A 26,189-nucleotide genomic window follows, 5' to 3' on the forward strand; every position below is an offset into this window, starting at 1 on the left:
TGCATTAAGAGATTGATTGTTTACAAATGATTGTGGGTATTGGAATACTAGTACATATGATATATAGGGAAGAACCAAAAATTTGCGAAAGCAAATTTACAGATCTAACATTGTTGGGTTGATGTTTAGACGAGTTGTATATATGTATATATATATTTCTAGCGGGAAGGCTATAGTACAGGCGATTTGGTGTCACGATATCTCAGTAGCATGGGTTCGTTTCCCGGCGAGGGTAGAACAAGAATTTGCGGAAGCAAATTTACTGCTCTAACATCGTTTGGTTGATGTTTAGACGCGTTGTATATATATATTTATGATGACTTTTCGTACTGACTCGAAATTTGTATACAATAAATATTATTCAATGGTTGTTATTAAACCAGCCCTCGGCTCTGTCGTGTGGTATTGCACTTTACTCTTTTTTGTTATTTATAAGAATGATTATTATCAGTGGTTGAGATATATGGGTGTTAACGGAAGAAGAAGCAAGTAATCATATTTTTAGATACTCAGATTGGGAGTAAACATCAGGTCTTGAAGGAATAAAACTTTGCTCAGTGCTCGGAGCACAAAAATCATGCTCGAAACATGAAATCCAGCAGTTTGATTGGTTGATTTTCTAGTCTGAGTACAAAAATCATGCTCGAAAGTTTTATGACCGTGAGGCCAGGACTTTGATTTAAAGGTTACTACTCTCAAAGCGAAAAATATTTCATTTCTTTTGGTTTCGTGATTATAAATGTTATATTTAGTTATTTCAATTTATATAAGAGCTACAATAGTGTGTAGGGAAATGAATACACGTAATCTTAAAAATGCCGAAAATGTCAGAAGGAACAAACCAATTACCGGCATGCTTGTTTGTACGATATGACGCCAGACATAATTGTACTTTTAAGTACATGGACCTCGGAAATCGTTATAAAAGGGATTAAAATACAATGCACGTGGCCATGGGAAAAGTTTTCAATGAAGATAACAATTTAACAAGGAAAATAAAATCTTATCGAACGGTAGCATATAATTGTTTAAAATCATTTTCCGCGTATTCGAACTTATATATAAAATTGATATTGTTTAGTAATTTTACAACCATAGTCTGTAAACTTGAACGATGGCAATCGTGAGTATTTTTGTGCAGTATTATAAAAAATGGTTAATAATTGTATCTTGAAAAATGAATTTTATTTTTTATCTTATTCTTACATTGAGACTGTTTATATAAAAATCTATTTACAGCTTTCGTTTCCTCCATGTCGTATTCACATTTTCTCGTGGTAAATGCGCTATCAAAAACGAGAAACAATACCGTTAGAATTTAAAAGTTAAAAAAAATTGTTTTTATACATGACACGGTGTAAGCTTTACTCTCTCTTATCATTTTCAATAGGAACATCTTCTTAATTTTATATTGAGCTAGAATTTAAAGTTTACTTTAAGATTATCTTTCTATTCATACAGTCAAGTGCTTTCCAATATATGCAAATCTGTGTATAATAATGATTCTTTATTTTTTGTGTCCGTGATAACCAGTGAATTCGAATCTTACCCACTGAATATTATAACCATGGAATTTTTCAATATCCTGAGTGAGATTTAACTTCTTTTTTCAAAATTTTAGTCAAAATGAATATAAAACCATATTGACTCCACAATTTAGAAAAAATAATAGCAGTCAAAAAAAAGAGACAAGAGTTGTCATTTATTTTTTACAAATACTTGTTGTCAAAGCTAACATAAATATTATTGTAGTTAATAGCACAATTTATTATGTACTTAAAATCTAACAGGATATGTTTAACCCCTTTCTTTTTTATAAAATTCTTTACAATTCTGAAGTGCCACACAGTGGTACATAAACATTAATTATATTTTCTTCCGGTTTTTTTTTTTGTTCTCTTCTTCTTATCTAAATATAAAAAGTGAATTTACAATGTTTTTTGTCATAAATAAATATATATTCAAATGTATTGTTAAATTGATAATATTGTATGCATGTTTGATGTGTTGTATTTGTTGTAATTCTTGAGAAAAAAAAAATATTTGGGAGGAGGGACTTCAGGCAGCACATGGTGACATGCTGTACAAGACAAAAGTGGACTGAAGGTAACCCAGGTGCTAGGGATCAGAAAGCAGATCATTTATACTCTCATGTTGAAATATGTGATAAAGCGTATTTAACATGCCGTATCACCTAAAGGCCCTCTGGCTGATATTGGTATCTCGGGATAATATGGCATATGATAAAGATTTTGCCATGTATACATGTATAAATGTATACAGATACAACATTGATTTTGTAAAATCTCTACCGCTAGCCGCCCTGTGCACCTTTTTGGCGAATGAGCGGGCAAACGAGCAATAATATTAATATGTCGATCAAAACAAAACTAGATAATCTGTTTATTGTTCTATTACTGATATTTCTACCGCCCGTACCCCACCTCGCTTAGACAGTTTTAACTTGACGGAACAAACTTGATAAAGTCTCCTCTCACACATTGAGATGTCGCTTATAACTTCTCTTCATACATGTTGACTTCGCTGATAACTTATCCTCATACATGTTGACGTCGCTAATAACTTATCCTCATACATGTTGACGTCGCTGATAACTTATCCCCATACATTTTGACGTCGTCTGCTAGATCACATCTCAAAGCCGTGATACAAATATTACAGAACAAGGCAGGTTGATATATGCGAAAGGAATGACGATAATAACAGATTTTTACATGGCATTTTTCATATCGCATGAATTATCAGCCCTAGTTTCATTATCAGCCCAAGAGCTGCATGGCTCGAGGGCTGATATTGACCGAGGGCTGATAATGCATGAGATATGAAAATTGTCATGTTATGATCTTTTTATCATATGCTTCAGCCATTGAGAAAAATAACAGATTCGTTAAAATGACCCTTTTACGTGGTTCCAAAGTAGAAATTCAAAGATTGAAAAGTTCACTGAATTTGGACCCCAGATTTAGTACATACGATATGAAATCTTTCTATCATAAGCCTCAACAGAGAAGAAAAATATTTTAAGGCGAAGTGTACGTAATTAAACTTCACAATGGATTTTTTTTAAATTTCACATACGAATTCTGCTTGTAAAATTACACCAGAAAATGAAATAAAAAAAGGGGGTAACCGTTTTCGTTTTTGAGATACGAGCCGTTGAAATTAACTACACGATACACCAAATTTACAAAGGATATATAGGGAAAATCATCAAAATTAGCAGATATTTTTACATTATCAAGATTTTCTATTTTGTTGGACAATGGATTTTTTTCTAAAATTGATATACGATTTAAAAATGAAAGACGAATCCATCGGTGCAAGGAAAGTCCTTAGCAACCGTATTAGTTTTTACGCTACTCTCTGTTGAAGTTTAGTTTTTTGGCCGGAACATTGAAATTATCTGGCGACGTCATTGTCTGCAGTAACGTCGCCGCAACTTCTACGTCGGAACTCTATTATACCGTACAATGTCGTAGCAATGGCGTGCGTGTGTATTACCCATCTTCATATGTATTACAAATGATCTAACGCTATAATTTGATAAGGAAATAAACTAACTATTTTTAAGAATATTTCTGTCGCAAAAGAAAATGCAAATTTGTAAATTAATTTACCGCAAATGAAAGAAATTTACCGTAGACTCTTATTTCTTCTTTTCTATATTAGAGTGATTTCCGAACCTTTTTCAATGATGGCATGGATTGTTTAATTCTTTTATGAATCAAATATCGAGTTTGAATTTGTCCCGGTTAACACAGTGTTGTCAGAATGAATTGATCGGCTTTAATGCTAAGATCGGGTATACGCCTCATTTTCAATCTTACTTCTGCATGTTTGTATTTAAAAAAGTGGACCTATTTTCTGCATATTTTCATGTTCGTCATTTCTGCATGTTGTTAATCTGAGGATTTGCACACAATATAGTCTACATCAAAAAAACATATTTCATTATTCATGCTAACACACATGCTAAAGACGTATCTCTGCCAAACATATTTTATTTTACAAAATTTCCAATCTCGATCACTTTCCCTTTTCTTTAACTAACTAAATGACAAAGAATGATGTAATGTTTGCTGAATGAAGTTTCAGTAACATAAGAAAATATTTGTTTGTTCCATGCATGATTTGTTAAAAATCCACATTTAAGGATTTAAATTGATTGATTGATTGTTGGTAGCTTAACGTCCAGTGGCAAATATGTCATGCATGTTCAGGACGAGAACAAGTTAATAATAAATACAATAGGAAGTTTTGTTCATAAGAGAGGCCATCCGGGATGATGATCTAGGAAATTTGGAGTGCCACTAGAAAATGAGGGTAGATTGGATAGGGACAGAAATTTTGCCGCGTGCAACATTCCACATATTTAACCCTTAAATTATAGTTGTTGCAATGGTTTTTAACGGGCATAGAGTGTGGCACTCTCTTTACACGAGGCATCGGATTTAGCGTTCCCATTCTGACCGGACGTGACTGCGAGCTTAATAAATCCTGCACAGCCAAACGGACGCCCCTCTTCGGCAAATGTTTTACTGCAGGTCGGGAGAAGACCAAGCGACCATATTTCGTTTTCCCAGTCACCCTTGGGGTAACACGGATTTAAACAATAAGCATAATGCATACTTTGGTTCTTCAACTATTTTAGTTCTTATACATCCATGGCTTTAAAATGATCTGCCTTTAGTGTCCCTAATCTAGGTTAATCCAGAAAAGCGCTTCATTTAATCTGCAGAATGTTTTAGACCGAAATGAGGTTAAAAAGAAGGACTCGTTTATATATACATTTAAAAAAAAAATAGAAAAGATCGGAGTATTTGGTATAACTACCAGTCGCAGATATTTCATACATGTATATTCAAAATGAAAACCTTACACATCATATGGGAGGTATTTTGGGATTAAAGCTGAAGACAGAAAGTGTAAGCTATGTAAGAACGCAGTTGAAGACGAACTACATTTTCTTTTAAAATGTCCTGTTCTAAAAGATACTCGATCTCAACATCTATCTAATTTAAATTCCAAATTCAAAAAATTTTCAAGATTATCTGATGAAATGAAATTTGTTTGGATTCTTTCATCTGAAGATTTGTTTGTAACTTCAAACTTATCTAATTTATTGCACTCCCTTTTTGAAGAACGAAAGAAAATTATAGAAAATATTGTTGTTTAAAAAAAAAAAAAAAAAAATAAATAGAAGAAAAATATAGATAGATATATAATTATAGGAAATAAAATTGATCAGGAGTTGTCTCCCATAGACGTAGTACTATAAAGAATTATGTTATTTCTCCAGGTCACAGTGGCACCCATAACAACTATGTTTTGTCAATAACTTGGTTTATATCAGGTTAATTAGTGTAAGTGTGTATTCATGTGTTGTTTTTGTTTTTTGTTGTCTAAATGTACTTTAATCATTCTAATCATTTTCTGTGCTTTATTTTGTAATTCATTCATTTGATTGTATAGCTCAAATTTTGGGCACCATGATTGGTTAATAAAAATTATCTTATCTTATCTTAGGATCCTTTTGAGATCGACGTACCTAGTCAGTGCAATAACGACCGTAACATACCCATGCAGTGTTATGAAATAAAATTTGTGTAGGGGAATGCTTTAGATAGCGATGAATATAGAGTAATGCTATAAATTAACTGGTGTAAAATTAATTATATAAGAATGCGACCTTACGAGAATTATCATGTTCGATGCTTTAAAAATTTACCTAATTAAATGTTACAAGAATGTACTCAGTGTAATGCACGGAGATTATTCATACTGTATTGCTACACGGGTTTACCTAGCAAAGTGCCGTACGACTATAGCCTCTGCATAATGCAAACGCACGGCTTTCCTATTTATTTCATATAAAACAATAAGGAGATGTGGTATGACATCCAATGAGTCAACTACCCGCCACTGGTTAAATGAAGTCGATGTAAGCAATAACTATTAACAATCAAACTCTTTTCAACAATTAAAGGGACAAAAACATAATGTATAGGCCACAAACACACCGATATGAAAAATGCAAAAAATTTCCAACGAGAAAATCAACAGCCTAATTCATGAAAAACATAGTTACGAAAAACAAATACCATGTTGTGAAGTAAAAAACTTGAACCCAAGTGAATAACAACCAGTAAACTATTAGTCCAATAATACAAATCACTGGAGTTTGAAATGATTTATATTCAACGATTGTTATCACTATTGGACAAGTAATTGGCAGATCCTTACCGGAGTTGGACCCCCCTTTTTGGGCCGATCAATGCATTTGAATGTGGACAAATAGTTGGAACGCCCCCCCCCCCTTTTTTTGTCCTGGGTTGGGCCCCCCTTTTTTTAATTGCTGGATCCGCCCCTGCTAGTACACCACGGGCTTCTCAATTCTTGTATTATGATCTATTATCGTGAACTAAGTGAAAGCATAGAGCTGACCGAGTGCGAGATCTTCCTGGGTAATCATTGAGGTCGTTTATATGCATCCCTTGCAGTAGACTTCCGTTAAATTAAAAAAAAATCTTTAAAATGCTGGCGAAATTATAAAAAGTCCGAACTTATTTCACCTCTCATTCCACTGAACATTAAATTACAGTTACAAGTGCCACAAAACTTTCCTGACCTCTTTTCTTTAACTGTAATGATATGTTCTACTCATTCATAATCTTGAATTGAGACCTATTTTAGGGTCTATTAGAAATAACACGTTACTCAGTCAAAATTACATTTTTTTTCTCTAATTTGAAATGATGCTCACATGCAGGCACAATATTCGAAATTGGAATTTGAAAAAGAAGAAATGACGAGTTATATATTTTTATCATACATGAATCATGTGTATTAATTTGTACTTTCAATTTCAATTTGGTTCTAAATTTAGATTCAGTTTTCCCATAAATTTCGGACGGAATAGAAGACATCTGTTTATTTTCTGCACATGTATAAAAAGTTGAAAACTGGAAGTTGAATGACATAGTTTTTACTTATTCTAAGATAAATGTTTAGAGTGATCACTTTTTAGTTTACTATGAGTATATTTTTGGAGCCTAATTTGTTAACTTTCGTCTTTGTTCTTCCGACTTGTATAAGTGTTGCCTAGACTAGTGGTCAAATTATATTCTCTTGGTATCGTCTTTTTTTCTAAATTGATATACATTTGTAAAACATGTCCTAGAATTTTCATTTGCACAAAATACGAATATGATAATGTCAACGTTTTTTTTAATCTAAAGTAATTAATTTCACATGTCATTCATTAATTGTTCGGTAACTTTATACTTTATGTTGAGTACTGTGTGTTTTTGTTCAAAACTACGGCTTTTAAAACGATATTGTTGGGTCAATTCAGGTATAATTTTAATTAATTTGATATCAAAAGAAGTAGAATCGTCACATGTTTATTTTTTTTATAATTCTGTTGTGAGACGTTTTTACAATCTGTTGATATCATAAGTTTTTACACGAAATGCATTTCATGTCCCATTCGCCTAAAACAATAAAAAATCAACTAGTATTAAAGTCAGGCTGCACGAAACAATAGAATGCTTTGATTTCTAAATGAAGTAATTCAGAAAATTTGTCTTGATTAGGTTTTTTAAGACAGCACGGGCGTGCTTGTTGGATTTATGATAGACCGCACGAAGTATTTTCTCTTTCGTGGAGTAAGGGAGATAACTTGCGTAACTAACGTCGAACGTTATTAATCCTGTATTCCGCTAGGGGCGTGCAATTACGTACACTTCGCCTTAATTAATATGAACGAATCGTCAAAATAAATAGTTTAATAGTATACATAATGAACACTTTTTGGAAAAGTCAACTTCTTTTAAAGAAACTTTCTTAATTATGTTTGAAACTTTCAAAAAATGCGTTTATTTAATGATTATTATTATTATTGATTTTTTTTAAACAATATACTTACAGTGTCCAAATAATTGTTTTGTACACTACTTTGTAATGTTTTTCACTGAAAACGTAGCATTGAGGTGTATTTTCCGGAATTTGACGAGTATCACCGGAATGCCATGCGATAACGTCACCGAAAGGCATTTGATAACAATCAAAACATGTGATAATATCAGATTATTACATGGCATTTTTCATATCGCATGTATTATCTGCCCTAGGTTTAATATCAGCCCAAGGGCCGCATGGCTCGAGGGCTGATATTGAGCGAGGGCTGATAATACATGCGATATGAAAAATTACATGTTATGATCTTTTTATCATATCCTTCAATAATGGAGAAAAATAACAGATTCATATATTGATCCTTTTACGTGGTTCCCAAATAGAAGATCAAAGAGTGAAAAGTTCACGGACGTCGGACCCCAAATTTAGTACATTCGATGTGAAATCTTTCTATTATATGCCTCAACAGAGAAGAAAAATATTTTAATATGGACGAATCGAAAAAAATATACATAATGATACTGTTTGGAAAAGTCAACTTTTCTAAAGTCATAATAAACGAGTAACCGGTGATAAATAATGTTATTCCAACTCTTGAACATATGCATACAAACATCATAAACTTAGTCTTCTGTGCACTATTTTATCAATTTTTTTCGCATAAATTTTGTATAATCGTTTTTTTTTTTCAATCGGTCAGTGTTGTAGTGAAAATCTGGCAGGTAATTAAAGTTCGTTTTTTGAAGCCAAAGTTTAACGATTGTCACCTGTTTGTCAACAATCAACAACACAGCATGGATATTGAGTAGTGTTTAACATGCACAATCAGATAATAGTTTATTTTAAGTTTTGTTGCCGAGGGTATCACCAGCCCAGTAGTCAATACTTCGGTGTTGACATGAATATCAATTTGTGGTCATTTTTATAAATTTCCTGTTTACAAACGAATTTTTCGAAAAACTAAGGATTTTCTTATCCCAGGCATATATTTCCTTATCCGTATTTCATGTATTTGGCAAAACTTTTTTGGAATTTTAGATCCTCAATGCTCTTCAACTTTGTACTTGTTTGGCTTTATAAATATTTTGATATGAGCGTCACTGATGAGTCTTATGTATACGAAACGCGCGTCTAGCGTACTAAATTATAATCCTTGTACCTTGAATAACTATTTACACCACTGGGCCAATGCCACTGCTAGTGGTCGTTTCGTCCCCGAGGGTATCACCAGCCCAGTAGTCAATACTTCGATGTTGACATGAATATCAATTTGTGGTCATTTTTATAAATTTCCTGTTTACAAAACTTTGAATTTTTCGAAAAACTTAGGACTTTCTTATCCCTGTCATACATTACCTTAGCCGTATTTGGCACAACTTTTTGGAATTTTGAATCCTCAAAACACTTCAATTTTGTACTTGTTTGGATTTATAAATATTTTGATATGAGCCTCCCTGATGAGTCTTATGGAGATGAAACGCGCGTCTGGCGTACTTAATTATAATCCTGGTTCCTTTAATAACTATTAGTATAGAGTATCGGGTTTTCTACACCTTTATATCGTAAAATATCAGCCGCCAGCCACAAAGTGATCCTTTTTTGACGAGTGAGCGTAGCGAACGAGCTTAACACATTTCACATTGTGTCGAGCGGCTGATATTTTACGATATCTATACGAAGAAAACCCGATTATCTCTGTATCGTTCTACTACTGGTCTTTTATCCTCTTCATAAGACAGTTTTACGCTTGACGAAAGCAAGCTTGATAACGCCTCCTCTCGCATTGTGACGTCGCTGATAAATTGTCCTCTCACATTGTTACGTCGCTGATAATGCCTGGTCTCGTTTTGAAGTCTTGATACGAGAATTACTAAGCGACAGAGCAGGTTAATATAGACGTAGGGAAGAACGATAAATGTTATTTCATACAGTAAAAAACATATGTTATTTAGTCTAAGTATATGAAAAGAGTTGTTATCGCATCGCAGGTAAATTATCAGGTTGTGATTGGTTTAACGCCGTCAAGTGGTGACCCTTATGAAACCGTAGCGGGTTAGTAAATTTCATAGGGGATTTACGACGCGGTGATGGTGACGTCATCTATTAATCTTGCTGTGTTTCATTTTTTATTGTTCAACAAAACGAAGCAGAAAAAATAAAGCGTGCGATAAATTCGTTAAACGGTTAACTACTGACCCCCTATGAACCATAGAGGGTGAATTAAAATCATAGGGGATGAGGCCGGAGTAAGGAAGCTATATACATGTCTGGGTTATTATATGTAACCCCAAAATGATATTCTTTGTATTTATCCTTCGGACAGGGAAACCTTTTCGACGGTTGGGTATCCGATTGGCTGTTCAATTTGTTTTAAATTTTGTCATGCCGTATAATTTTAAATCGTAATACAGTATGGATGGAAGATCGAACGATGACCTTCAGATGTTTACATTCTCGTCTTTTTTTCGGCGAAATACTTTTTCCCGCATTAGGTCTGTCTGCACGATTTGCCCTTCATTCCAATGCCAAGATATCACTTAACATACTTAAATTGGTGAAATGCGCATCTGGTACAGTAAAATTGGAACCTTTGATTTTATTACAGTGCATTGTTTTTGACTTATCAGATACTTTTTATCTTTACTAATTGAATTGATGTGCCTCTACTGTAGTTCTACGCCATTAAACATAGAGTACTAAGGATTTCAAATGTGTTAGTGTGTCAATCTTTTAAACATCATTAATTATAACAAAATAAAAAAAAACATTAAACGCTCTGAAAACTTCATCTCAATAATATCTCATATTGATAGATTTTTGTTTTTATTTACATGCATGAATATTTTTCACTGACTTTTATCACTGACTTTTTGGCCGCGAGCATCACTGAAGAGACATGTATTGTCGAAATGCGCAACTGGTGCAGAAATATTGGTACCGTTAATGTTATTACAAGTCTACCACTGGGTCGATGCCTCTGCTGGTGGACTCCAAGTCCCCGAGGGTATCACCAGCCCATTAGCCAGTACTCCGGTACTGGCATGAAAATGCGGATTTTTTTGTGTTATTAAATTTGCTGTTACAAAATGTTAAAAATTGTTATAAATTAAGGAATGTATCTCCGTCATGCAGAGTTTTGATTCCTTTCACGGATTTGGTTATACTTTTTGGAACTTTTGGATTATAACGCTTCATCTTTTATAAAAAGCTTTGGATTTTACATATTTTGGCCACGAACATCACTGAAGAGACATGTATTGTCGAAATGCGCATCTGGTGCAGAAAAATTGGTACCATTAATGTTATTATCAATAATGTGGTATCTTTCTCATTTCTTATCGTTATTTTCCAACAGGTATTTAGCGTATGGAACTGTGTAGCCATTTTTTTCCTGTATTCAAAATTCCTACAGAGCACAGTTGAGGCAGGTGAGTTCATTATTTAAAATGAGCACAATACTTAAAATGAGAACATATCGATACCTGTAACTTGGCATTGCACAAGGTCATGTTTTTCTCTGGCTGTTTATGACGTCTTTACACTAAATCCATTGTATGTTGAATGTGTACGGATTGATTGCTTAGTCTTAGAGGCATGATTTTTTTATTAGTTGTTAATGGCTTTGAACCAGCTGTCAGATAACTGTGAGTACTCTCAGATCTGTTCATTGTCTCTTTTTGTGTCGGGATGTATAAGTACCCGGCCACGTCCACTTGTATTTTTTGTCTATCTGATGAGTTAAGCCTTTTTCAACTGATTTTTATAGTTCGTTCTTATGTTGTACTGTTATACCACTGTCCCAGGTTAGGGGGAGGGTTGGGATCCCGCTTACATGTTTAACCCCGCCACATTATTTATGTATGTGCCTGTCCCAAGTCAGGAGCCTGTAATTCAGTGGTTGTCATTTGTTTATGTGTTGCATATTTGTTTTTCGTTCATTTTTTCACATAAATAAGGCCGTTAGTTTTCTCGTTTGAATTGTTTTACATTGTCTTATCGGGGCCTTTTATAGCTGACTATATGCGATATGGGCTTTGCTCATTGTTGAAGGCCGTACGGTGACCTATAATTGTTAATGTTTGTGTCATTTTGGTCTTTTGTGGATAGTTGTCTCATTGGAAATCATACCACATCTTCTTTTTTATATATTTACTTAAAAGGAGTACATAAAAATTATTCACCTAAAATTATTACATATTCACTAAAAATGAGTACATATTAACTTAGAATTATAAAAAAGAAGATGTTGTATGATTGCCAATGAGACAACTATTCACAAAAGACCAAAATGATCCAGTAATTAGTACATTACTTAAATAAGTACATTATGAAAATGAGTACATTACTTTTAAAAATGAGTACATTACTTAAAACGAGTACATTACTTAAAATGAGTACATAGCTTAAAATGCAATGCATTGATAAATATGAGTACATTTCTTAAAATAAGTGCATTACTTAAAATAAGGGCATTACTTAAAATGAGTACATTACTTCAAATACAATGCATGAAAAAAAATAAGGCCAAATTATCACTTTCTTTTTTATAAAAGGCCTTCACATGATAACTTTTAAAGAATTTTATGGCAAAATTTATTCTCTATTCTCTTTAATTTTTAGCCCTTTTTCTCTATTATGTACAACACCTTCATAGAGAATAGAATCGCAAATAATGATAATTTTGTTATTTAAATTATTTAGTTAGAAATCAAAAGATCAAAAGTACTGTTTTGTTTTTTTACAAATGCAATAATTTTAGATTGAGCATGTATAAGCTCGGAAAATGTACGTATTCAGCATAATCAAATTTGTGGAATATAAAATAAATCAAACACCTTATGTAGTGTCTCTATGCCTTCTTGACATTCGTCATCGAATTTCCAAATGAATGACTACACAGTTGTATTCTTTTCTGTCCATAAATATACCGGTAAAGCATCTCAGTAGACATATTTTCTTCCTTTCAACTAATACATTATAAAGAACTAAAACTGAAAAAAAATAAAAAAATCAGTCGTTTTTTAGAGTAAGTTTCAACTTCTTATCAATGTTTTAAGCGATATTGGGTGTGCTGCAAGTTTCCTTTAACAATACATTGCTAAGTTTAATTTTTCAATGTTAAATTGTTGTATCGGAAATGGGGTTTGTCAAGATAGCAAGAAATAGATTAACATGGGAATATTGCAACCTCTCCCTTTTTGTTATCGCTTCCTAATGATGTATTGTAAAGGAAAGTAATTATAGAATAAATAAATATTTAAAATATAATCAAAACTAAATCTATCATTTTTCCTGTGTTAGTTCCTCTTCCGTTAATCAGGGAGGAATCGTATCTGTAAATAAAATAAATAGTTTAATTCAGTCTTTCAAACAAATTTCGGAGACTTATTGATTTGACCAGTTCTTTTCTCCTTGTTCCTCTTATGCCATTTTCACAACCAATGTTGCTAATATTTTTGTTGTTTAGGATAAATGTATGTGATTTGGTTTCTTACATGTCTATTGGGGGGTTATTAACAATTAAATGATATTTTGTTTTACAAAAAAACAATATTTGGGATAATCATTTAATAATCTGTTACACAAATATATAATGGAAACATTTTGATATACATCGTTAGACTAAACATTATAATTAAAAACCCATTGTTCAGAGGACAATTGAAAGTCTTCCCACAAGTAAAGATCTATTTTGATATTAAAATATGAAAAATCAGTTTGAAACGTTAGTTCATATGGCTTTATGATGTATTAATATGAATTTGAAGCAAAGGTCAAATTCTTAAACGTCCAACTTGTCTATGACCTTGTCCTAAATTTCAGGGTCACTAGCAAAGGACCTTAAATCTTAAGACCCTAGGTCTTTAATATGTATGGTTAATGAGTTATATCACTATACGCGTTATTATAGATAAAGAATGGGTGGAAATTTCCATTAATTGTCTACGTAACCATTCAACCAAAATAAAAAAGTAACGACATGTCGCAATTAACAATTTAGTAAAAATAATCTGTCGGTATGTTTTACAGTGTTTGAAAATAAACCAAAATCAAAATTTAGAATATGACCTTGACCTTGACCGAAATTTCGTTTTTTTAGACAAATGATCTTAAAACAAAAGACCATAGGTCTCTATCACTTGTGGTTTACCAGTTAGAAACACATTACACTTATATCAAATACATAAGGGGGAATAACTCTCATGCGGAGTCTCTGGATAGCTTCGGTCAAAATTAAAATCCTAATTCTGAAGATGTAACGAGCAATTTGGTTGAATAAATTTGTCTTAATCTTTTACGGTTGCGAAGGAGTAGTGGCCACAAAAAAAACCGTGTTTTGGGAGACAACTCTTACAACGTTAAGTATTTGGTTACGCCTTTGACAATTTTTAAAGCGTATTAACTATACGATACCATATTCCAAATATCTAAGCGACATCTTTTGAAACATCAATACTACGCAAGAAAACAATTAGGCGGAAGAAAAAAAAATAATAATTAAAAACCAAGTGTTCGTTTGACCTATTCCAAAACAAATTTTTTTTTCAATGAGTAACAGAAACAAGAATATTTGTTGAAAAACAACGTAAACAAAATACTGCGGATTCATTTATTTTCGTGGGTACCAATTTTCGTGGATTGAGGAAAACTTACATGTTCGTGGATATTTGATTTCGTGGTTTTTGCGAAATCTGCATACAACCCTATAGAAAATTTGGTATTCGTTGAACATTAAATTTCGTGGTTCACCTGTACCCACGAAATCCACGAAAATTGGTATCCAACGAATAATAATGAATCCACAGTATTCATGTTTGAACTTTCAATTTTTCCAAGACATTTAAAATCAAAACAATTAATTAGAAAAGAATTGCACACCCACATTTAAAAGCTGAATCAGTTCTTTAGATAGGATATTGACATACATGTTCCCGTTTCGTCGGGCGTTGTATAAGCAGATTTCCCCTTTTATCAGTAGCAGAACTGAAATTAAAAAAACATTAGTTATGTTAACAAAATTCAACCCATCTATACAGAAACTTAAAAATATAATTACAAAACACTGGAACCTTATTTCATTAAACCCTGAATGTGTGAACATATTTAATCATCAGCCTATTATAAGCTTATAGAAGACATACAAATTAACAAGAACTATTATCAAAGCATTAGCGGGTATAGTCTGCTCGACCTTCCACAACACAATATGATACTGAGCTCACAAAAAATAAATCATAATCAACTAATATGTTATCCAAAGACAACCGGTGTATGGTCCAATATAATATACGAAATAAAGCAAAAAACATAAATAATACGCCAATATACAACTTAATGAGTCGACCACTGATGAAGCCGGACTCAGGGATTTCCCCCAAACACAGCAGAAACACCGGGCCTAACATTCATGCTCATGGGCGAGCTCAGATGTGCTATTTAAATACACAAAAAGGTAATGTCCCCCTCCTCTTGTAGGTCATTATGGTCATCATTTTCTTATACTTGAAATACATAATCAATCTACATATACAATGTATAAAGGATACTACATCATTCATTAATATTATTGAGAAATTAGAACCTATGGCAAATAGCCTTTTGGTTTCGTATAATTTAACACAGATGTTTACTAATCTTCCTCAAACGTCCTGTTAAACGAGTCCATGACAGTTTATTAATACATTTGTTGAGAATCATTTTAGAAAACAATGCATTTGAATTCGATGGAAAAATTTGTAAACAAATAATAGTTGCGGTAATTGGTGCAGTCCCTTCACAGGAAATCTGTGATATACTTAATCATGTAAATATTCGAAATAATGAATCAAATACTTTCTGCATTACATAATATTCTATCATGGCAGGTATAGGGACAATATGTATTCATAATATTCGATGGAACATTAGATGAAATAATAGATTTTTTTCTTCTAGCAAATTATTATAACCCTTTATTAAAGCTCAAACGAAAAAATGTCGTTCTTAGATGTTGATATAATTAAAGTTCAAATATTTACAACACATGGCAATTATAATTGACCTTGTCATGAAATACATTTTAAAGAAACCTATTCTTATCTCTATCTGCATAGAAATAGCTGTCATTCTCAGCATGTATTAAAAAAAATTATAAGGGTTCCGCGGAACCCAGTGTCTCGCCTACTTTTGCTGAAAATCACAGGCTCAACAAAATGAGGAAAAAAATCATAAAAATATTCCTCTTGATACTATACTTTGATTGTAAGAAGCTTCTGTTCAAGTTTAGTAAAAATCCAGGATAGTTTATGAATCTAATAAATGTTTAAAAACTTTAACTGCAGACTGTTTGTAATGCTAACTGGAAGAAAAACTAAGTCCATTTATAAGTAAAATACAGATACACAGGTACAAAATATTAACAAACTTTCCTTCTAAATACTAGCTAATGATCATTAACAAGCTTATGTCTAAGTTTGGTACAAATTAAAAGTAGCATAAGAAAGTTATTATTTTTTTTTTAAATTTAACCACAGAGTGAATGTGTTGTTTCCTTGCAGAAAATCTAAGTCCATTTTAAAGTAAAATACGGAAAAAATGGATTTATTTTTTATTACAGAATTTACTACTGTATATTATCTTTTTATCATAAACAAGCTTCTGTCCAAGTTTGGTACAAACCCAGGATAGTTTAAGAAAGTTATTAAAATTTTAAAAACTTGAACCACAGAGTGAATGTAATGTTTCCCCGCAGAAAAACTAAGTCCATCTATAAGTAAAATACGGAAAAAATGGAATTTTATTTTTACAAAATTTACTTCTGGATACTATCTTATGATCATAAACAAGCTTCTGTCCATGTTTGGAAGTAATCCAGTATGGTTTAAGGTTGCAGTCTTGTAATTGACTGCTCCATAGGCTTACATGCTAAACAGCTGATCTTTGAAAATAAAAAAATAAAAAATGCTACATAGAAAAAAAATTTCATGTTCATATCATGTATGTACTAATGTGAAATTGTGATTTAATCGAAAAAAAAGGGGGTCTTGCCACGAAGAATAAAAAGTTACGCAATCCTGAAGTCAAAACATTTTTTTTCTACTTTCTGTTTGCTATTTTTACTAGGCCGCACCACTTCCAGTAAACATGATATCCTTCCACTTTCCTGGATTGATATCCCCAAAAGATGCAAGATTTTTTTTAAAGTCTATATATATGTTTCAATTCAGCATAAACCTATAATCAAACAGAAACAATTGAGTTCAGAAAAAAATTCAGAAAAAAATGCACTATTTTGTTTCCCTCCATGTTTTGACATGCACCGGAAATTGGAGTTGTAATACAAGACTGGTACCTTAAGAAAGATATTAAAATTTCAAAAACTTTAACCACAGAGTGAATATTTGTGGACGACGCCGCCGACGACGACGACGACGACGGAATGTAGGATCGCTTAGTCTCGCTTTTTCGACAAAAGTCGAAGGCTCGACAAAAATGAAATAAAGTTGATAAATAAAATCTCACATAATAAAAAAAAAAGACTCATTCCTTGGTTGATATTGTGTATTAACTTCCACAATGCACATTGTTTTTACATATAAATGAAGAAAACAAAATACACTCTACAACATGTGGTATCTATCAACTAACTTAGTATTATATTAGTGACAGTTTAATTTGAAAGTATGGTGTTTTCTTATCCGCACAGGAGATGCATTCACCTTTTATTCACATTTTTAGTGGAATGTCTTGGCCCTAGATGTAGACAGTTTACTTTTCTACATTGGCTAGAGGTATAGGGGAGGGTTGAGATCTCACAAACATGTTTACCTCGCCGCATTTTTGCGCCTGTCCTAAGTCAGGAGCCTCTGGCCTTTGTTAGTCTTGTATTATTTTAATTTTAGTTTCTTGTGTTGAATTTGGAAATTAGTATGGCGTTCATTATCACTAAACTAGTATATATTTGTTTAGGGGCCAGCTGAAGGACGCCTCCGGGTGCAGGAATTTCTCGTTACATTGAAGACCTGTTGGTGACCTTCTGCTGTGGTTTTTTCTAAGGTCGGGTTGTTGTCTCTTTGATACATTCCCCATTTCCATTCTCAACTGTTTAAAGTGTCATATTTCAAAACAATATAAAAGTTGACCATTGACAGAAGGTTATGCAATAAAACTTAAAACTACGTTATCTATACTATTAAAGGAGAAGACCTCATTTTGGGTGTCGCTTCTCTCAGGGCTCGACATTACCGTTTGTCCGATTGTCCGGGACAAGTGGAAATAGGTGTCGGTCAAGTAGATTCATCATACTACTTGTCCGATGGGACAAGTGAAAAAATCGATGTTAGATGTTAATAGATCAAATTCAAGACTTATACATTCCTAAAAATATGAATGATTGTTTTATTGATCATACAAAATGAAATAAATATTCATTGATTGAACCAGAAACATATAAACTTGTATACTATGTCTCTGATTGAACGTATTTGAACATGCTTGCAGCCATTGACCAGGGGAAAATAAGTAGGGGGAAGGAAACCAGTGTAAATGTTTCTTCTTAGTATAAGCCTTTTGAATTAGGAGCACCTCCATATGCATGATATGGAGTTTTACCTTAACTTTAAAATTTTAAATTAAAGTTTGTATCATTTGATTTTGCTTTTAGGCATAACATTAGATTAAAAAAGGTATAATTTAATAAGATCTAAAGGTTAAAATAATAAGTTAAGATGGAAAAATTAGATAAAATCTAAAAAGGCAGAATTTTTACTAATTTAAAAATGTTTTATGTACTTCATGATCATATATCAATGTATGTAAAAATCAAGACAAATTGTAAAATCTTGTTTGGCACCATCAATAAATTAAAAAGGTTTATTTGCAAACAAGGTGCCAGGTATATTTAAACCATACCACCAATTCAGAATGAATATAGGTCCATGAATAGGAGAACCTAGTGGTATGGGAAGAGATATGATTTAATGAACGACACATGATAGTGACAATGTGTTAGAGAGCTCAGTCTTGCAAATAAGCCTTCAGTCTGAAATAATAAAATGAATTTTGATGTAGTATTCATATTACATAACAAAAGGCTCCCTTTATTGATCTTTATTAGGTATAATCAAAGGGCAAGTGTTATTATTGCATATAGCATGCATAATCAATATGGAGAATTTTCAATTATAAATTCGGACAAGTTAGTTATGAGTTCGGACAAGTTGATTTTCTTGCAACTTGTCCGAAGGGACAAGTAAGAAAAAATGATAATGTAGAGGCCTGCCTTCTTTCCACAAAAAATTAATCATCATGCCTCTGTGTCCTCTGGATACAGTGCATAATCGCATTGGTCATCCATTCATATGATTATTCAGATTGAGTTATTTTGGGTGAAAAACGTGAAAAAAGACGTCCGGATATGTTTCCGTTATTGGGCGAAATTTTAACTCAGATTAGACTTCCGGTTTGCGTTTTTCTGTATACTTTGAACATACATTAATACTACGAATACAGTGTATTTTCTGTCTTATATCCGTCATTGGACGAAATTTAAGTCAGATTAGACCTCCGGTTTGCGTTTTTCTTTTTACTTTTAAACAAATACATATACTACGAATAAAGTGTATTTTCTGTCTGATATCATTTTCAAGTTTACTATCCACGGCAGTCACCTCAGCAGTCACGGGGTTTATTTAATAGAGAGGGTCTGAATAATATATCAATGACCTTTGTGGATCAATTATTAAACTGAGAATTGACTGTAAAAAGAAAATACACTTTCGGGACGTCTGGAACGGGTGTTTTTGGCACAACTTTTTGGAATTTTGGGTCGTCAATGCTCTTCAACTTTGTATTTGTTTGGCTTTTTAACTATTTTGATCTGAGCGTCACTGATGAGTCTTATGTAGACGAAACGCGCGTTTGGCGTATAAAATTATAATCCTGGTACTTTTGATAACTATTTAAGATCGAAATTTCAGGATTGACCATTTCGGGATCTGGGATTTCTTTTTTCGAATTTCGGGATGTCGAGATATTTGATTTGTATAGTTAATTCAGAACCTAAATCCGCCTCTGCCCCGACCCCCCTTTAATGAATGTTCATAATATACAGATAAGCGCTAAAATTATTCATGTGTCATTAAAATTAATAAAGAACAAACAAAAAAAAAGGATTTTTTTGTGGAAAAAGGAGGAGCCGGGCTAGAAAAACAATTATCCTGTCCCAAATTACCTATGACTTTTGATACATTTTCTGAAATTCTCAAGTCACTAAATGTTTTACAAAAAAAAAGAAGATGCGGTATGAATGCCAATGAGACAGCTCTCCACAAGAAACCAAAATGACACCGAAATCAACATTTAAAGGTCACCTTACGGCCTTCAACAATAAGCAAACGCCGATACTGCATAGTCTGATATAAAAGGCCCCGAAATGACAATGTAAAACAATTCAAATGAGAAAACTAACAGCCTTATTTATGTACAAAAAATGAACGAAAAACAAATATCACTGAACCACTGAATTACAGGCTCCTGACAAGAATGTTCATAATACATGTAAATGTACTAAATGTATATTCATAATGAAATAAATAGAAAACAAAAAAATGGGAATTTTGGAAAGAAAGGAGGAGGGTAAAAAAAACATTTTAATGTCCCCAAGTACCTATGACTTTTGATACTTTCCCTGAAATTTGAGAATTACATAATTCCGCCTACAACACTTTACATCTTTTCTAATACGCTCTGAATGCCAGCGATTTCGCGGGTGTGTTCTAGTCTAGATTATAATCAAAAGATATGCAGAACTTCTTAAAATTTCAAAGTATAATTGACAGCCATTTGCAACGTGTCAGAAAAGGACATTATATATGTCTTATCTTAACTTAATAGTTATCTGAGTTGTTTAAATTGAGTTTTCTCTAGTTTTCTGTGCACAGCTTTATATATATAAGTGATAGTCTATCTGGTTTGTCTACATTTATTTTGTTAAATATTAATTTCATAAATAAAGCAGATACATAATGTCAACAAATTAAAAACAAATCATATTTCATATTACCTAAATTAATTTAAAAAAATCCTACTTGAACAATCATAGCATGCTTCGTACCATCAAGTTATATCATGGTATAATAATTTGTACCATGGTCTAGGAATTCGTACCATGGTATAGGAATTTGTACCATACCATCATACCATACCATGGTAGCATTCATCCATACCATGGTATGATGGTATTCGTACCATACCATTCTACCATAACACATACCATACCATCGTACCATACCATGTTTTACAGTATTCCCTCTATCACTTATGGTTAACAAGATAGAAATGCATATCACTTATATTAAAGCATAAGGGGAAATAAATCTCACGGGAAAGTGGAAAGACCTTATAATCAGAACAAATACAATAGTTCTTTCCACAGAAAAGTGGAATTACCTAATCATAAAACAATTGTTCAGAGAACAATTAAAGGTCTTTCCACCACTAAAAATATGTTTTGATATGAAAACATTGAAATTCAGTTTAAATGTCAATTCATATGTCAATATGTTTCACTATCACCGATAAATGGTCAATGTACTTCATTATGACCGATAAGTGATCAATAAACGTCTTTGTGACCGATACATGATCAATATACTACTATATGACAGATAAGAGATTGATATGTGTCAATATCCCCGATAAATGATCAATTTACTTTACTGTGACCGATACGTGATCAATAAACTTCACTATAAACGATAAGTGATAAAATTTACTTCACTATGACCGATTGGGGATCAATATTCTTTATTATGACCGATAAAGAATCAAAATATCTCTCTATGATTAAGTATTCACGTTGAAAAATAATTGATAAATATACTTCATAATGCCGATACGTGATCAATTTACTTGATTTTGACCGAGAAGTTAATTTAGTTTGCTATGACCGATAAGTGATTAGTATTATTTACTATGACCGATAAGTGATTAATTTACTTCACTTTGACCGACTTATAAGTGATTAATCAATATTTTTACTCAACTACGTCTGATAAATTATTTTTGCGTCGGATGATTGTTTCTCTTTTTTTTCTCTTTTTTTTTCTCTAAGAAAGATATTGTCTGAGAGTCAATCAGTTATCTATCTTAACAAAAGGGACGTCTAAATTAAACAGCTAATCATTTACTTATAATTCATTAATAAGGAGGTGATGCCCAGAAATGTTCCACATCAAGAATACCATCATGCACCTCAAAATATACCAGTGCGACAGCAGTAGCCGATGACAAGAATACAGTTTGCAAGTAAGACTATTTTTATGTTATATTGTTTGCTGTTAATTGATTTTTTACTGATTTTGTATTGCTGATAAATATTTTCATGACCTTTTAAATGTATCATTATTAGGTACCGTCTGGCGTCATTAGATACATTCCTTTATATGCATCCACCAAAAGGAGAGTAATTTCGGTATATAACCTGCTAGAAGAAAAAAAAAACCAAAAAACATAAATATATACTGATGAATTTCTTGCTGACAGATGTATTCCTCTTTCCCTCAAATGAACAAAAATCATTGATAACTTGCAAATATTAGGAAATAATCAGAATTTCAATATCAATATTACTTTTAAATCATTGTGTATATTGTGAAAACGAATATATGTATATATTTATATGCTTTAGTATTGAAATGTATAATTTATTTGAAAAACAGTGCAGGAAATTCCTTTCTGGATTGTGTGAACAAAGCTTTAACTGATTGCAACGTGGATCCTTCCTCTTTAAGTGAAACATTGGCTCCTGTCAAACAGGTCCTTTCAGAGGCTGGATGTGGAGGTGGTATGTATTCTAAAACTTTACTTTTATATCACTGGCTTCCATATATATAATATTCTTACATTGATACCAGTGGATTATCGCCTCGGCGAGGACTTTAAAATTTATAATTTAACTATCGAGATTGGATAATCCACGAGTAACTATGTAAGAATCTGTTTCTCTAATGATTAATAGTTATCTGAGTTGTTTAAATTGAGTTTTCTCTTGTTTTCTGTGCACAGCTTTATATATATAAGTGATAGTCTATCTGGTTTGTCTACATTTATTTTGTTAAATATTAATTTCATAAATAAAGCAGATACATAATGTCAACAAATTAAAAACAAATCATATTTCATATTACCTAAATTAATTTTAAAAAATCCTACTTGAAAAATCATAGCATGCTTCATACCATCAAGTTATATCATGGTATAATAATTTGTACCATGGTCTAGGAATTCGTACCATGGTATAGGAATTTGTACCATACCATCATACCATACCATGGTAGCATTCATCCATACCATGGTATGATGGTATTCGTACCATACCATTCTACCATAACACATACCATACCATCGTACCATACCATGTTTTACAGTATTCCCTCTATCACTTATGGTTAACAAGATAGAAATGCATATCACTTATATTAAAGCATAAGGGGAAATAAATCTCACGGGAAAGTGGAAAGACCTTATAATCAGAACAAATACAATAGTTCTTTCCACAGAAAAGTGGAATTACCTAATTATAAAACAATTGTTCAGAGAACAATTAAAGGTCTTTCCACCACTAAAAATATGTTTTGATATGAAAACATTGAAATTCAGTTTAAATGTCAATTCATATGTCAATATGTTTCACTATCACCGATAAATGGTCAATTTACTTCATTATGACCAATAAGTGATCAATAAACGTCTTTGTGACCGATACATGATCAATATACTACTATATGACAGATAAGAGATTGATATGTGTCAATATCCCCGATAAATGATCAATTTACTTTACTGTGACCGATACGTGATCAATAAACTTCACTATAAACGATAAGTGATAAAATTTACTTCACTATGACCGATTGGGGATCAATATTCTTTATTATGACCGATAAAGAATCAAAATATCTCTCTATGATTAAGTATTCACGTTGAAAAATAATTGATAAATATACTTCATAATGCCGATACGTGATCAATTTACTTGATTTTGACCGAGAAGTTAATTTAGTTTGCTATGACCGATAAGTGATTAGTATTATTTACTATGACCGATAAGTGATTAATTTACTTCACTTTGACCGACTTATAAGTGATTAATCAATATTTTTACTCAACTACGTCTGATAAATTATTTTTGCGTCGGATGATTGTTTCTCTTTTTTTTCTCTAAGAAAGGTATTGTCTGAGAGTCAATCAGTTATCTATCTTAACAAAAGGGACGTCTAAATTAAACAGCTAATCATTTACTTATAATTCATTAATAAGGAGGTGATGGCCAGAAATGTTCCACATCAAGAATACCATCATGCACCTCAAAATATACCAGTGCGACAGCAGTAGCCGATGACAAGAATACAGTTTGCAAGTAAGACTATTTTTATGTTATATTGTTTGCTGTTAATTGATTTTTTACTTATTTTGTATTGCTGATAAATATTTTCATGACCTTTTAAATGTATCATTATTAGGTACCGTCTGGCGTCATTAGATACATTCCTTTATATGCATCCACCAAAAGGAGAGTAATTTCGGTATATAACCTGCTAGAAAAAAAACACCAAAAAACATAAATATATACTGATGAATTTCTTGCTGACAGATGTATTCCTCTTTCCCTCAAATGAACAAAAATCATTGATAACTTGCAAATATTAGGAAATAATCAGAATTTCAATATCAATATTACTTTTAAATCATTGTGTATATTGTGAAAACGAATATATGTATATATTTATATGCTTTAGTATTGAAATGTATAATTTATTTGAAAAACAGTGCAGGAAATTCCTTTCTGGATTGTGTGAACAAAGCTTTAACTGATTGCAACGTGGATCCTTCCTCTTTAAGTGAAACATTGGCTCCTGTCAAACAGGTCCTTTCAGAGGCTGGATGTGGAGGTGGTATGTATTCTAAAACTTTACTTTTATATCACTGGCTTCCATATATATATAATATTCTTACATTGATACCAGTGGATTATCGGATTTATCCAATAGAGATAGTTAAATTATCAATTTTAAAGTCCGAGCCGCCTCGGCGAGGACTTTAAAATTTATAATTTAACTATCGAGATTTGATAATCCACGATAATCCACGAGTAACTATGTAAGAATCTGTTTCTCTAATGATTAAAAAGAAATTTCCTTTTTTTTGTTAACCGAAAATCCCCTTCGAGTGCCTTTCACATTGCACGAAGTTGTCAATTTCATTAACACCTGTTATCAAATTGTGTTCATTCAGTTAGTTGAAAAGGTCGTGACCCTTAAAATCATCCAATGATCTTTTGAGATCACCAGCAACCACACGTTGATTATTTTTGTTTTATACAATGGGTTCGGAAAGGGATAAATTTCCATAGAATTAGAGAAATTGATATATAGTATAGATTGAATGTCTATTGACTACCCAAAATAGTTCTTACAAAATATGTCTGAGCAAATTTAGTGTGTTTCCTCTAGCTACATTGTAATTATCGAAACTTAAGGTTTGTCTATCATTTATACAAGGGTCGATATCATTCGATGAATAAAAACTAGATAAATAGAAGTTATCTGACATTTTGTACGATATCATCATGCAATACGACTAGCATTTTCTTGCTACAACGCGCGCGGGCGGTTTTTATGCACCACCAATACACGAATTATCATACTTTCATTAACGAGAGCTTCTCATTGCAATATGTTAAATTTAAATTTAAATAATGAGATCATAATTTATTTTCTCAGATCAATATGAAATGTTAAAGGATCGTTTTGTTCCATTTTGTTCCATTTTTACAGTGCATGAAGCATCCATATTATACAATAATAGCTGTCACTCAACAATGAACTGTTTATTATTTCTAATAACACCCTGAATGTTTCAATGCAATTGTTTATTATTTCTAATAGCATCCCGGATGTTTCACGATTTGTTACCTTGTATTTATAACAAAACATTTTACTTTGCAGCAAACGGTTCCGGAAGTCTTATTTTCAACTTGATCGCAGTAGTGTCAGGACTTACTTTTTATAAGTTGTTTTAGAGGGGAAATGTATTTCATTGTATGAACAAATATACTTGTAAAACTATTTATAAATCAACAGTCAAACAAACCTATATACAGACACAATCTTTTTGGGCACCCTTAGAAATTTTATATTGTCAATATTAACTTATGAAATAAATTGATATAACAGTATTTGGTAATTTTCTTTATTTTCAGTTTTGTTTGT

General features: G+C 32.2%; 1 protein-coding gene across 1 annotated transcript; it reads left to right on the forward strand.

The window, feature by feature from the left end:
- Positions 1–1,091: 1,091 nt before the first annotated feature.
- On the forward strand, positions 1,092–26,132 carry LOC134697046 (uncharacterized). Its single transcript, XM_063559062.1, has 7 exons — positions 1,092–1,123; positions 11,294–11,366; positions 22,125–22,224; positions 22,638–22,762; positions 24,238–24,337; positions 24,748–24,872; positions 25,926–26,132. The coding sequence occupies exons 1-7, from the start codon at positions 1,115–1,117 to the stop codon at positions 25,997–25,999; spliced, it is 606 nt and encodes a 201-aa protein (XP_063415132.1). The 5' UTR covers positions 1,092–1,114; the 3' UTR covers positions 26,000–26,132.
- The last annotated feature ends 57 nt before the right edge of the window (positions 26,133–26,189 follow it).

The sequence above is a fragment of the Mytilus trossulus genome, chromosome 14 (assembly GCF_036588685.1).
Source record: "Mytilus trossulus isolate FHL-02 chromosome 14, PNRI_Mtr1.1.1.hap1, whole genome shotgun sequence".
Taxonomy (NCBI): domain Eukaryota; kingdom Metazoa; phylum Mollusca; class Bivalvia; order Mytilida; family Mytilidae; genus Mytilus; species Mytilus trossulus.

What these genes read in the sequence shown, in the direction of transcription:
- LOC134697046 (XM_063559062.1), top strand. An exon ending in ACAGAGCACAGTTGAGGCAG is followed by an intron (nt 11,367 to 22,124) that starts GTGAGTTCATTA and finishes TTCATTAATAAG; the next exon opens with GAGGTGATGCCCAGAAATGT. An exon ending in AGAGGCTGGATGTGGAGGTG is followed by an intron (nt 24,873 to 25,925) that starts GTATGTATTCTA and finishes TTTACTTTGCAG; the next exon opens with CAAACGGTTCCGGAAGTCTT.